The following is a 13,999-nucleotide window of genomic DNA, read 5'->3' as shown; positions in this document are numbered from 1 at the left end:
AAAAAGAACTCCGTCAATATTAACAGTATGTTTTTGAATTGTGATGCCCTATTTGTGGTTCGGTAATATATTCAGTACCTGTTTAAAGGAAAGTGTCACGTGGTCAGCTGTTTATTACTACTCATCTAAAGTAATTACACTCAAAACTATGTAAGAGGAAGGGTTCTGCAAAGAGGATGTAAAACCACAGCTTACTTTGAGCGGGGGAAGTAATCTGACGTAAACACGTAGAAAGCACACCGTATTTTGCAAAACATTTTGTGGCTTTTCCTCATTTGATGCACTAGTGATGCAAACACGCATTTCAGATTTGATCTCAGAGTGTACACCTATCTGTCGCTTCAGCATTCACAACTGCACATGGAGGACCTGTAAGCAGCAATGTGGCTACAAAAAAGAAGGGTTGATCTGGCCTATTTTCTATTACTTACTCTGTGTATCGAAGTCAAGGGTAAGTAATACAATTTATTAAGACAGATTGAATAAGATTTAAGTTTAAATATTGTGTAACTGTGGGGGGGGAGGGGGGGGGCAGAGGTTGTATTATTGATGTTTATATACTGTATATACTGTATACATTTAAATGAAATGTTTTAGAACTCTGATCACTGGTCTGATACTGCACATTGTTGAGGTCTTAAATGACCAAAATAGAGTAATTAATGGATGAGAGTGAACAACCTTAACAAAAAATAGAGGTACCGTCGGATTTTATAATGTGAATCAAGTAAGCATCACAACTATCTACTATATGACTTTTTGGGATTGCAGTTTTCACTCATGTATATAGTTTTTCAGGTATGTTTTAATTTAAACAAGCATGTGAAGAACATTTCATTTTGTTAAGGTTGTTCACGCTCATCCATTAAGCTATCATCAATGTGCTGATTTACTTTCTTCTGGTTTATAAATTTCACTACAATGAGGACAACATTTAAACATCATGAACACCCTGAAAATGCACTATAATATGCTTGAGCTTTCTATTTCATATCTTCATTGAATCAGAAGTCAACAAGATGCGGTTACCTGTGGCTGCTTAAAATACAAAAGTGTTCAAATAATGTACATTTATTTGAAATTCAGATCAAAATGTGATAAGATAGGGAGAGATAGACAAAAAAGGGAAGCATGTCATATATAAAAACACATATATATATATATATATACAGTGACACAATGTAATCCAACTAATATTGAATTAAATTATATTATGCACTGATGATGGCAGAACGTTTGTTTAAAGAATCAAGTAGTTTTCGCATTAATCCTGGATTGTCTTACCTAAAATAACATTATAGAACAAGATTAGTGCTGACTGGAATCGGTGACACCAGTTAGCCATATGTTTTTTTAACAAATTAATTTGCCAATTTTATAAAAAGGGATTTAAAATTGCAAACCAAGAGTGATGAAATGAGGAAGTGAATGTTATTGATAAGTGAGATTTTATCTAGCGGCGCAGAAAGCAAAGGCACAGTTTCTATGAGGAATATAATAACTGTTAAGGTATACAACTAGCAAGAACAGGTCATTTGTCATTTTTGTTCTGAGCAAATTTCTTAGTTTTATACCATTCTATCTCTGAAAATAATCTTTACACTTTCACAGTTTGGAAGTGTGTTTGGGTGTGGGTGCATGTTATTGGAAATAGCTGCTTGAAAACAAGTAATAGGCCAAATATGGTTTCGCACCTGAAAGTTAGGTGGGCTTTTTGTTTTTACTGCTCTTATATTGTTTGTTTTTCTCTACTGTATGGTATTTCCACTTTGTAAAAATGTCCCTTCTTTGTATCTTATTTTTTTAGACGTCTTTTCGGTTTCTAGTTTTGGTATCCAACTCATATACTGGATCAGGTGTGGGTTATTCATACTGGATCAGGTGTGGGTTATTCATACTGGATCAGGTGTGGGTTATATACATGTGTTTCCATTCCTCCAGTTTATTTGTAGGAGTCAATTGTCATGAGCATGCAAGTATGTTAATGTCTGGAGGTTGTTTCCCAATAGCTACCAACATTGTGAGAGCATCATAAGAACAACTTTTGCAAAGTGCACTTTTATGTGTTCTCTCAGTTCTTGAAGTTCTTGAGTGTTCTGATGTAGTCTTGACATGTCTGTGGATGTTTATAATACAATACACTACAAAACCATTGGGAGATCACATGCACATATTAGTGCATATGTGCACGGCTGCTTTACATGTATGGCTGCTTTACATGTATGGCTACTTTGCAAAGCACAGTTTCTTTGAATCTTCAGTAATACCGTTCTTTAATAAAATAAAGACTTTACCCCTTTAGACACCCTTTTGTAAAGAAATAAATAAAATGTTTGTGAGAATATCAAAGGGTTTTGGGAAACACAAGTTAAAAGTACTACTGTCATCGGGAAACACCCTCATGAACAATGTAAGCAGCATTTTTAAGTAAATACAAATTATTTATCTTGAATCTGTTTAACTTAGGGAATAGCATCTTAATGCAGTACGCATTTCTCATATGTTAGTATGTTAGTGTATTCTTTCTTAATTTACAAATGATCTATTTTATTGTGTGGACTATTATTTTTTAACACAAAAATGTCTTGGACAAACTCAGTGCTTTGATTGGTTAGATCTCATGATCTAATTTCCATTTCATTGCCATCTGAGCGTGATGTTAAACGCACAACATCCAGACTGGCTGTTTGTCTGACACTTCGCAATGTGTTGAATGCGCTGAGCTGTACCTTACTGTCACAGGGCATGCTGTATTGCACAATGACTGCACAGCTTATTAAGTGTTATTGCTTATCTGACTTGTTCTTAACTCTAACTTTAATCACTGGATTCACTATCACCATTGCATAGGATTATTTAAGGCGTATTATCAGGGGGAAAAAATACTTGGTTTGCAGAGGGTGCTAGCTACTGTAAAATTAGCATATTGTGTGCTGTTTTGTGCATTTTATGTTGGTTTTGGTTCTTACACTGATCCATCTGTACCCTTTTTATTTAGACATTTGGTTGCACTGACTACAGTAAAACTTCAAATAATCGCCTGTTTCCAATATGCGCCGGGTCTGCTGGCAAATATTGTAAATAAACACAGAGGCGTTTAATTGAAGTTTTACGGTATTTAGATTTTACGCTGGATTCACACTACATGCCTAACAACCTTGGATCACTTTATCACTATTAAAAGCAGTCCAGCTATGCCACACATTTTAAAGACGGTGGCCTCAAAAGGAATAAAACCATACCATTGGTATAAAACCAATAAGTAAAAACATACCTGCACCTGAAAGCATTATAATTCTATAATATAGTTTTATTTAAAAATAAATAAATAAATAAAAATGTATTCCTCTCAGGAAATGTACCTTTTCACTTACTTCAAAATAGTAGAATCATCATTATTGCTGCAAGACCACAGACCATGTTCATAATTGCTTTTCCTGGCAAACTTTCTATCATTTTTTTTCTTATTTATTTCCTGTAATAAGACAGAAAACCCCCAGATTTGTAGCATGCTTTATATTGTGTTTTGCATGAAAGATTCTCTTTTGTTTAAAACAAGGCAGTCCTAAAATGTCCAATTTCATTTAAATAGAAGGTTGTGAATCTCTTGAGTTTTGTCACAGCACAGATAATTGGACCGTACTTCGGATATAGATTCTTATCATGCAAATCATGTAAACCTAGCAACCCAAGAATACACTGGAGTCAGACTGCGTATTTACTGTAAATTTACCAGGTGTGAATGCGTGGGGTAAAGGGACCTATCCTTAGTTGAAAAATAAAATACAAACCCCACATGAAAGTAAGTAAGTTTTTTTTTGGGAAAGTCTGTGTGTCTGATAACAAACTGATAGGAAACACTGCAATTGTTCAGTTACCGAGTAATCCTCTCATTAACATGTCTGCTTCCTGCAGCCTCAACAACTACCTGTAACAAATACTGCAGCAGTAAACACATTTCCTATACTCAGCATAGGAAAAGCGTTTACATATCATAGAACAAAAGTACGCTGGCTGGGTGTGCTTTAGAATTCATAAGGGAATTTGATCTCTCTTTTCTGTTCAGACTCTCACTCTGCAAGAGTAACAGATGTTGTGGTAGTGTTCTAGTAAATTAAAAAAAATAAAAAAATAAACTGCAATCCAAGTTACAGCGAAGCGCGAGAACTGCCAGTGACTATCTATACAGCACGGATAGTTTACGTGTTTTCAGGGTATTAGCGTAGCGAAAGTAATTTAGTAAATCAGCCATCCCACATTTAATTTGTATTTCCCAACACTCTTATGTGAAATGTTGAAAAAAAAGTAATGTAGTCATACAGTAAGAGAATAAGTCGCTAAGGTATTTTATTTTAAAAGTAATGCTGGAGTACAAATATCGGTAGGTTTCATGTTTATCAGACCAACATTTCTGTGTTCCAAGAATTCTTGTAATCTATTTTACAATCACATACCAATAAATATGCTATTCTACATAATAACTAAATAAAAACATTTATAAAGATGGGATTATCTTTTGTTGCTGTATTTCACTTAGTTGATTGCTGAATAACCTCATATAATCCGTTTCAGTATTATTTGATCCAGGTTGGAATTACAGAAACACAGGTCATATTTTTACTGCGTCTTAACTTTTAAAGTTTGATATTGTGGACATGTCGTAACAGACCCAGTAAATGTATAGCTTGGTATATTAGTGCAGACGGCCTGCTATAATTTAAAAAAGTAGATTAATCCTTGGACTAATTGCAAGAGAAAGTTTAATCTCTAAGGGAGGTAATGAGGTTGGTGAGGACTGTAAAATATCTGTATTAAACATATAATTGTAACATATCTGTATTAAACAGATTTGTTAACAGTATTCATCATTTTAGTAACTGGAGGTTCCAGAGGACTGAGACCTTGCAAATACTGTGTCAGTACAATCCACAAACCAACGACAGACCCATACGGTTAACATCTATACCATGCAAACTGCAGGAAGCAATATACTGTATTAAGAGAGTAGGCTTGAAGAGTATCTCAACAATAATAAGAGGGAGTGCTTGTGATATATTTGAATTACATTTTTAGAAAGCAACATGAAAGATTGATATGTATGTTGAATTCAGCTGGTATGCATGGAAGAACATGTATGTGTATACTACTGGTTAAAAAACAGAAAGCAGAGCACAGTAAGGAGGTGTCAAATCAGACTGGGGTAAAATATTTACTTGTGTTCCACAAGAGTTGGTGTTCGGACCCTTACTGTTCCTTGTTAATAACTCGGATCAAGACATGCAAGGTTGTTAAATTTGCAAATGGCAATTACCTGTAATTGGGCAAACTTGTGAACAATTAAATTTAAAATTTAAAATACTGGGGATCGCTTGTGTGGTTGTGTGCGCCCAGATTAAATTCATTATAGAATAAGATCTTATTCTCATTCCCAGTTTTTCCCTTTTGAACCATTTTAAATTGCAGTCCCAACCACAACTTTTTATCTAGCAAAGTCGTTATAAGAAAGACATTACACAGTTAGGAAATTGAGATGGTGTGTTATATTTAACAGTAGTAAAGTATAATACAAAGCATAATACAAGCTCATACAATGACATTATAATAATTATAATAATATGCAATGCATTTGGGTGAAATGCCTAGATTTGCCACAATTCATGTTAAAAAGATATCAGGTTTTTATAAGCTCCTAAAGATGACACATTTAAGTGTGGTTTGAGTCAACCCAACACGGTTCATTTACAATAGTTCGAGCCAGCACACCAATTTATTGCAAGATTGCAAGCAGCCGAGGAAAGCCATAAACACTGTAACCCTAAAGGCCACTCACAACAGGAAATTACAAAACAGAAATGTTCCAAACCTGCAGCATGAAGAATATTTGGTAACACTTTACACAAAGTGTATCTAATTACTGTGTGTTTAGATAGTAGTTAATTAGTAAATACATGTGTACTTACACATAATTACAAAGTTATAATGCATAATTACAATGTACTTAATTTGTAAATCTTTTTGCACAATATAACCCTATCCCTAATCCTAACCTAAACTCTTTTCTGATATAATTGTGTACATACATATATTGTGCAAAAAGATTTAAACATTAAGTATATTGTAACTATGCATAATAACATTACAGTTACAAAACATCAATGTATTTATTACATAAAACCATATAGAATGGAACCTAAGGCAAATTAAATAAAACCTCAGTTACAAACACAGGGAGGGTGTAGATAAATCTGAAATGTCAGGACTCAAAACATTGTTTTAGCAGAACACCTCAAGCAAATACTCCAGAATAGAGTGTAAACAAAACAGCTCAATGTTAACAATACAATTGTAAATTCCAGTGGCTGTAATCACCCAGTGAAGACAGAAGCCAAAAAAATAAAATGCAAATGTTATACTGTACTGAAGGTTTATGTTGTATCAGTAACAGATTATATGATACAAGTGCATTTATTTTCATTTGTAATTTTTAGGACAAGACTCTAGATGTTCCCTTGAAGTTCGTGTGCCCCGAAATATTACACAGAATGTTTCTGTTATGAAAACTCTGACAATAAACTGCACAGTAAACTACTGTGAAGAAGAACCTGAAGTAACGTGGTGTAAAATACTTGGGACTGACTGCAAACCACTGAATGCAGCAGTTAAAACTTCTTGGAATCAATCAAGCAACCATTCAGCTGTCTCTTTCCTCACTTTCTTCAATATCTCCTTGAATGATAGCGGCCAGTATCGATGTAAAGCTGTGGATGTCAGGGGAATTAGCAGTGTGGGGCATTCTACTACTGTTAATGTCTCAGGTGAGTTTTCAAAAGATCTTTCAGATCATTTAAAAAAAAAATGTTCTCGCTGTAACATTTTCCATTCAAGGTAAGTAATACACACATGGTGATGTATGCGGTATATGTAGAAACTGTTATTCACACTTCCACCATAAAGCTTTATATAATTGTTAAAATCTACCACTTTCAACACACCCAAGAAGTGGGTCTATTACAAGTTAAAGTGTTCTTGACTGTTGTTGGTAACTTAACAGTCTAGATCAATTTCAGCAGCTACTGTGCTCACCGGTAATACAAAAGAATACACGTTACACAAAACAACAAGCACATTAAACAAAAGGTTTTCATACTACCTTTTTTTCCTTTTACGGCTGAACACCTTCACAACCGGGCTTCTAACTCAGCAGCCCAGAATGCAAAAACTGTGGGGTTTTTATACCCTACAAAATCATGCAGTTGGCATGATATATATATATATATATAAACAGCGACAGATCTAAAAAAATAACACTGTTGAGATAAGACAATAAAAGCATATTTTAGCATTTCCTTATAGTGCACCCCAGACTAAAGACTAACGTTACAGCATTAAATTGTTTAAATGAATGCACCACTGTTTCCCTGCATCTGAATACATTTTTTTTCTCTTGATCTTGTGGATTCAAGAATTAGGATTCCTCTTTCAAAATTTTATTTTAATACCGTGGCCTAATATACAACTGTGACAGGATGGATGTAGTGGTGACGTCAGGCCAGAAGCAGGAAGGAAAACACACAGGCAGGTACTGCAGGGCAAAAGGCGCGGTGTGCGCCGTTTATTTAAACAATAACAAAAATAAAAGGTTTTTAACAAAAAACACTGCTCACAGAGCAAAATAAAAGTTTAAACAAAATAATCCGAACACCATAAGAAAATAAGTATTCCAGGTCAGGTTGGGCAAATCGCCTTCACTGTTCCTAGATTTATTTTATTTTAGTTTCATTTCGTTTCGTTTCTGTCGTCTCCTCCGCTCTCGTTCTCCACTTCCGAACACCCGCCCGAGTGCAGACAGCTGCAGGCTCATATACAGGTGACCATCTCCTGATTAGCAACAATTAAACAATGAATTAACTCGGGAGACGGTCACCTTCTGCACAAGGTTTTCTAATGCGGATGGGGCTTCCCATCCACGCTGTAAAACAATAACAAAATATACAGCTCTTCACCGTCACATAAATCATAATAATAATAATAATAATAATAATAATAATAATAATAATACAAATAAATAAATTGCACAGGGGTGGAGGGGTACCCCGTTCTAAAAATAAACAATACATTCATGGCAGGGCTTTGCCCCGCCCCCTTTTCATGTGCAGGGCTCCTCGTCCTGCCACAACACTTACAGTATTTTTCTTTGTCTTTTCAGAGGAAGAAAACTTGCCCACACCGAACATGACCACATCAGGTATGATTTATGATCCTTACCAAGTTAAATTTACATTAATTTAAAAAAAAAAAGAATTATGTTTTGTATGGGGATTATAGTGAAAAAAGAGGTAACACTGTACTTTTTGTCTCTAATTACTGTGTATTTACATAGTAGTTACTTAGTAAATACATGTGCACTTACACATAATTACAATGTTATTATGCATAGTCTACGATGGACTGGCGTCCCATCCAGGGTGGAGTCCTGCCTTGTGCCCTGTGTCTGCTGGGCTAGGCTCCGGCTCACTGCGACCCTCTATAGGATTAAGCGGTTACAGATAATGGATGGATGGATAGATTAAGCATAGTTACAATGTACTTAACGTGTACATCTGTACTTGCACAATATATGTAAGTACAGAATTGTGTCAGACAAAGGGTTAGGGTTAGAGTTATTGTTAGGGTTAGGGTTATAACTATGCATAACAACATTGTAATTATGTGTAAGTATCTATGTATTTACTAAGTAACTACTATGTAAACACACAATAATTAGAGACAGTGTTACCAAAAAAGAAAAACAGCAAATGTCCATGCAGTGACAGGTACTGTATTATATATTTGTGAAATCATCTGTTAGTCATTATCAATCAACCACATATAGGTAAAAAATTGCAAAACTGACAAAAAAATCAATACAGTAAAATCACTGTTACCCATAAAATTGATTTGTTCAGATAATTACATTATTATTACTGTCCTATTTGAATCATTTGAACTGGTATTTATATATGTATACTTCATTCAAATTCTTACTCACAGTATAAAAAGCAACCCCGGTCACACTTGTGATTCCTATAACATTGTACAGGTAATCTCCTTCCATAACCTCTTTAATCAGCATCAGAATTCCAATTAACTTCAATGCACCAAGCATAACTATCCCAAGTGTTCATTTACCAAGGGTCCTTTTAAGATTTGTCTTTTTGAAATCAGATGCAGTTGTCAGACACCTATGCTAGTTGTATTGTGAACCAATCCCTCTTCGGAAACTACTTACAACCTAAACTGCCTTGGTACAATATTATGAACCTTGCCAGCCGCGAACATTAATGCTGAATTCCTCATGAATTTCTCTTTAGGAGACCAGGAAAAAATGCCTGCCCTGCAAAATTATAGTTGGCTGACATATATTTATATATGTGCGGGCGTACTTATCCTGATAATAACTGTGGTGTTAATCTCATTTTTCTGCATACAAGGACACAGAGGTAAGTGACATTTTACAAAAACCTGTGTCCTTATAACAACGCTTATTGAAAGGTTGATGTACACAGGCAAACATTAAGTTATAAAACACCAACTTATAAATATTAAAATATAGATTGAAATGTAAAACAGTGAAATAATTCATAATACTAAAGTAAATGGTCAGTTCTGTTTCCCCTCAGCCCTTTTGTCATTTATTGCCATCATAATTTGGAATAATTTTGTACGCTATCACAGTTGTTTTTTTTGGTCCCATACTGTGTGTCTTGATCAATTGTGAAAGTACATTTGAATTAAATTTGAATTTGTAAGAGATTATATTCAGGTCCAGTGCAGAAAAGGGCTACCAAGATGTTACTAGATATTTGTGAAAAATGACCATATATATATATTTAAATCATTAAGAGGATAATCTTCTTTTTTTTTTTTATTTAGTGAGGCCCAAATCAAAAGAAGCAATGCAGACAAATCAGAAGGTGAGAGTTTTTCTTTCAACTATGCTTTTGTTAGTTTTACTTTAGGGCAAGCAACTATGATCAACACAAGCACAACATCCTGTTGTAAATCTTACTTGTCTGGATGTTACTGTCTCTCTACACCAAATCAACAGATAATACTTAAATACTAATAATTATGTTTTTGAATAATGTATTTTAAAGGGGAACAGATCATTGACTTCTTAGATATTGAGATTAAAAAATACACTGTTCATACTTTTTTTGAAATCCATGACATGTACAGTACATCTGACTAAAACATTTCACATGTATAAGAACAGCCAAATTAGAATAATGGAACAGCCCTGAACAGTTTTATTATTTTGTATTTTTTATCCAGAATTAGTACATTTTTATCTTCCAGTGATATAAAATCACCAAAGGAAAACACATATATAGTTGGGCTAATTTGCCCTCCTCTGCCCAATTTTGAAATCCTGTAAGTAAGCACTTCTTTATGGGAGCTCCAAAAGTGACTTTATATACTGTATTCAAATCAACATGGATTTCAGTATTTTCTTTTTTTATTTTTGTAGCATAAAACGCCTAAAGCCTCTCGCCAGTCCAGCACAGCTGCGAGTTTACCCAGTCGTCCCAGTAATCGTATTAAACCCGCTGTTCTTGCCGAGGAGCCAGTCTATGACAATGATCACCACTCCAGAACTTCTAGACGTACTCGGGCATCTTCAAGCAGGGGTCGAGCTAGCAGCACAAATGAATCAGCCCCGGTGGCCATCATGGTCAATCCCCCCGATATCTATTACAACCAGGAGGTTGAGGATGAAAATTGTCCCATCGTGTATGCTGCTCTGAGACATGCCTATAAAACAGAGGAAGGCAGTGGGCATGTGCGTCTATCTGCATCTTCTGAGGAACAGACAGAGTATGCTGCTGTACGATTCAGAAATGAATTCAGGACACAAGACAACGTCTGAGTACATCGATTTACTAAAAGGAGCAAAATGACAGAATGGACTGCAGCTTGAAATAAATCAAAATCTACTTTCTCTTAAATTATCTTGTGAACTGAAATCTGAGGCTGTAAATCCAGTTTTTACATTTGTTTGGATGGTGCTATGAAACCAAACGGAAGGAGATACTAGTAATAATGGAGCCTTAAACACACAGAACAGTTTCAATCCAGGTACAATTTTGATCAGCCACATGGTAACAATTGCCTAATTGGTGATGGCAAAAGGCACTAGTTCATTGTTTCTTTTGTTGATTTATTTTTTTTAGCATTGCTCTATATCTTATAATTGATTGTTTATTGTTATGGATGAATAATTCAAGAATGTTTGAAAATATAGACTAACCTACAGTACACCTACAGACAAATTAAACAACAGCAACTGAAATAGGTGGCAGCCCACTCTTTGCAGCTGCTTCTTCAACAGTAAGGAATGTAATAATTTTACTTTAAAATGTACTGGTATGCAGCTACCTTCTCTGTTCATCATTTAATCTTTATAAATTGACAACCTCTGTAAAGGTAAAGTAGACATAGTGCATGGCATACAGTAAGTAGACACCAAGAAAATGCCCCCCTTTCTCCATATGCATGTGAATGACAGGGGTTGAGACAGTGATTATTCTTAATCATAACAACCGCATTTTCAGTCTATCTGAGAACCTGTCCGCCAAGATAACAGCAATTAAGAAACAGAAAAGTGGTCAACTGTCCAATATGACTTAGATTGAGTAGAACCACAATCTATTTTTACAGAGACCTCAAACAGCTTCAGCGTGACCAAAGCTAGAGTCATGTGGGACCCTACAGTTAACAGGCTGTATATTCATTTGTTAGTGAATAGTTACTGTTTCACCACTGACGCCACATCAAAATGATCCCTCTCTTCAAGTGAAAGACGTTTAACCTGCAGCTTCTCTTTAAACAATCCACATTACTGTGTGTTTTATATAAATGATCCATTATTAGATGTTACATGTTTTATATTATTTACATTTTAAAAGACAATCTACAGCACACAGTTAATCCAGACTGAGAAATTATATTGTATGTTTGTATTAAATGTTTATGAATAGTCATATCATATGCTTCATAAGGAATACATCTTTCATAAATATATTTAATGGGTCATTTTCACGTCAGTTCAAATCAGACAAGTATTTGCAAAATTCTGTAAATTGCTTTTCAAAGCAGTACATAAAAAATATATATATATATATTCACGTATGAATGTTCCATTAATTTAATACAGACCTTATTGCCTATAGACCTTACTGCCTATCTGTGTTTTTCATTAAAACACTACTTACAGTATTGTATACTGAATCAGGCATGAGATCAAATCTGAAAGTGTTTTGTGGTATGTGATTTCCCAAAAACTGTATTATAATTGCAAGTATCTATCCTCCCAATGGATCACACCCCCAGTCCCAAGATTATCTTGTTTTCAGGTGATATACCTATAACATACTGTACCCTTATATCACCAGTATATTACTATGAAGAAAACCTAGCAGAGCCATTTGCAAACCACAGTATTATCAGTTATGGTAACACTATGGGTTTGAATTTGCTTTTAACATAACTTAGCATGCATCTTGTGTCCAGGCATATTCTTATTAATGCGTCATCAAAACTAAACTAAAACTGACACTTTTCATGGAACCCACAATATAATGTGCCCCTGCAGATCTATATGAATAAAGGGAATTTACAAAGTATATGGAAAATCTGAAAAATGATTATGCAGATGTTATTTTGAAGGGATTTCCCCTAAGAAGCTCATTTCACTCATCCCAAAAGTTTCCAGTGCTTGGTGAGATGAAAATGAGCACCTTGAAAAGTAAAGATTATTACTTATTCAAAGATTTACAGGTTGGAAGCTTTACACAGAATGTAATATCTATATACTGTATGTACTGGTACCTGGCCACAGGGCAGCCCCTGTTATAATGCAACTCTTCATAGCGTGGAACGGGTCATAAAGCAGAATGGCTGTGGTTCACAATTTCCCCACAGAAAGTTAACATTCAACTACATTATTTCTACCTGAACATGTATGGTCCCAGCTACATTATTATTGTCATAAAGAAAGGGCATCAGAAATACATACATGTTACTAATGAGTTGGAAAAATCGGCATACATTTACTAGGAAATGCTGATTTTGACCAGAACTCTCTGTTGTCTTTAATTCAGCATATTGGTTTATGTTATTGAATAAATATTCCGTGCTTCAAAAAATCACTATCTTTCCCTATGCTCTTTCCTTCCCACACTCTCTATCCCTGCCAGTATTACTAGAACTGTATGTAGAGATGAGAACAATCAGTGGAGTCTTCCTTTACTGATAACTAGCCTTGTCATTGAGTTTATGAACACCATAGATTGCAATTACAGATGGTGGCAACAACACCAAGCTTCTTGGGTTTTTAAACTTAAATCCTTTTGCCTTAGAGGATTAAGTTCTCTCAGTCAGGAGAAATGTGGGCTAACAAAATCAACTGAATTTGAATAGGCTACCGGACTGTATGTTTCGTTTCTATATAACACATGTTTCTTACCAGGCTGATGTATACTGTATTTGTTATACTGTATAACTGAGACCATTGAAATGTAATTAATAATATTTTACTGCTGCTCTTATTGTAAGACAGGAGATTCTTTGAAATTGTAAACTATTGTAAATATTTATTTTGATTGGTAAAAGAATGTCACATGCGATGTATATCTACTGTGTTCCAACACATATGTTAATAATAAAACAATAATTGATGTAAAAAAATATATTTACTGAGTATAATAACTTTTTTTTTTACTGTTTTTGTCATTGTGTTCACTGCATATTATCAAATTAAATGTAATCAAATATTGTACAACACCAAGTCACATTGCTCCACAAAGTCACCAATCCCAAATCAGTTGATGAAGAATAGGTGTGATTACCTTGGCCAAATTTCTTCCACTCTCAAATCTACCAGCAAAGAAAAGAGATAATGACAATGCATACTATAATCAACTGGGGTAACCACATTGTGTTATATACATTATACATA

The 13,999-nt window shown here is 34.6% G+C and overlaps 1 protein-coding gene across 1 annotated transcript; it reads left to right on the top strand.

Moving 5' to 3' along the window:
• Positions 1-298: 298 nt before the first annotated feature.
• Positions 299-13,727, top strand: LOC117405411 (B- and T-lymphocyte attenuator-like). The gene is made up of 6 exons (XM_034008456.3): positions 299-451; positions 6,489-6,815; positions 8,207-8,245; positions 9,351-9,479; positions 9,913-9,953; positions 10,511-13,727. Exons 1-6 carry the CDS (start codon positions 382-384, stop codon positions 10,907-10,909), a joined length of 1,005 nt encoding a protein of 334 aa, XP_033864347.3. The 5' UTR covers positions 299-381; the 3' UTR covers positions 10,910-13,727.
• Positions 13,728-13,999: the final 272 nt, after the last annotated feature.

The sequence above is a fragment of the Acipenser ruthenus genome, chromosome 9, assembly GCF_902713425.1.
Source record: "Acipenser ruthenus chromosome 9, fAciRut3.2 maternal haplotype, whole genome shotgun sequence".
In the NCBI taxonomy this organism is placed as follows: Eukaryota; Metazoa; Chordata; class Actinopteri; order Acipenseriformes; family Acipenseridae; genus Acipenser; species Acipenser ruthenus.
Note: the sequence above shows the minus strand (reverse complement) of the source record. Positions and strands in the feature narration are given on the sequence as shown.

What these genes read in the sequence shown, in the direction of transcription:
- LOC117405411 (XM_034008456.3), top strand. Translation starts at nt 382, where the DNA reads ATGTGGCTACAAAAAAGAAGGGTTGATCTGGCCTATTTTCTATTACTT. An exon ending in TACTACTGTTAATGTCTCAG is followed by an intron (nt 6,816 to 8,206) that starts GTGAGTTTTCAA and finishes TTGTCTTTTCAG; the next exon opens with AGGAAGAAAACTTGCCCACA. An exon ending in CAATGCAGACAAATCAGAAG is followed by an intron (nt 9,954 to 10,510) that starts GTGAGAGTTTTT and finishes TTATTTTTGTAG; the next exon opens with CATAAAACGCCTAAAGCCTC.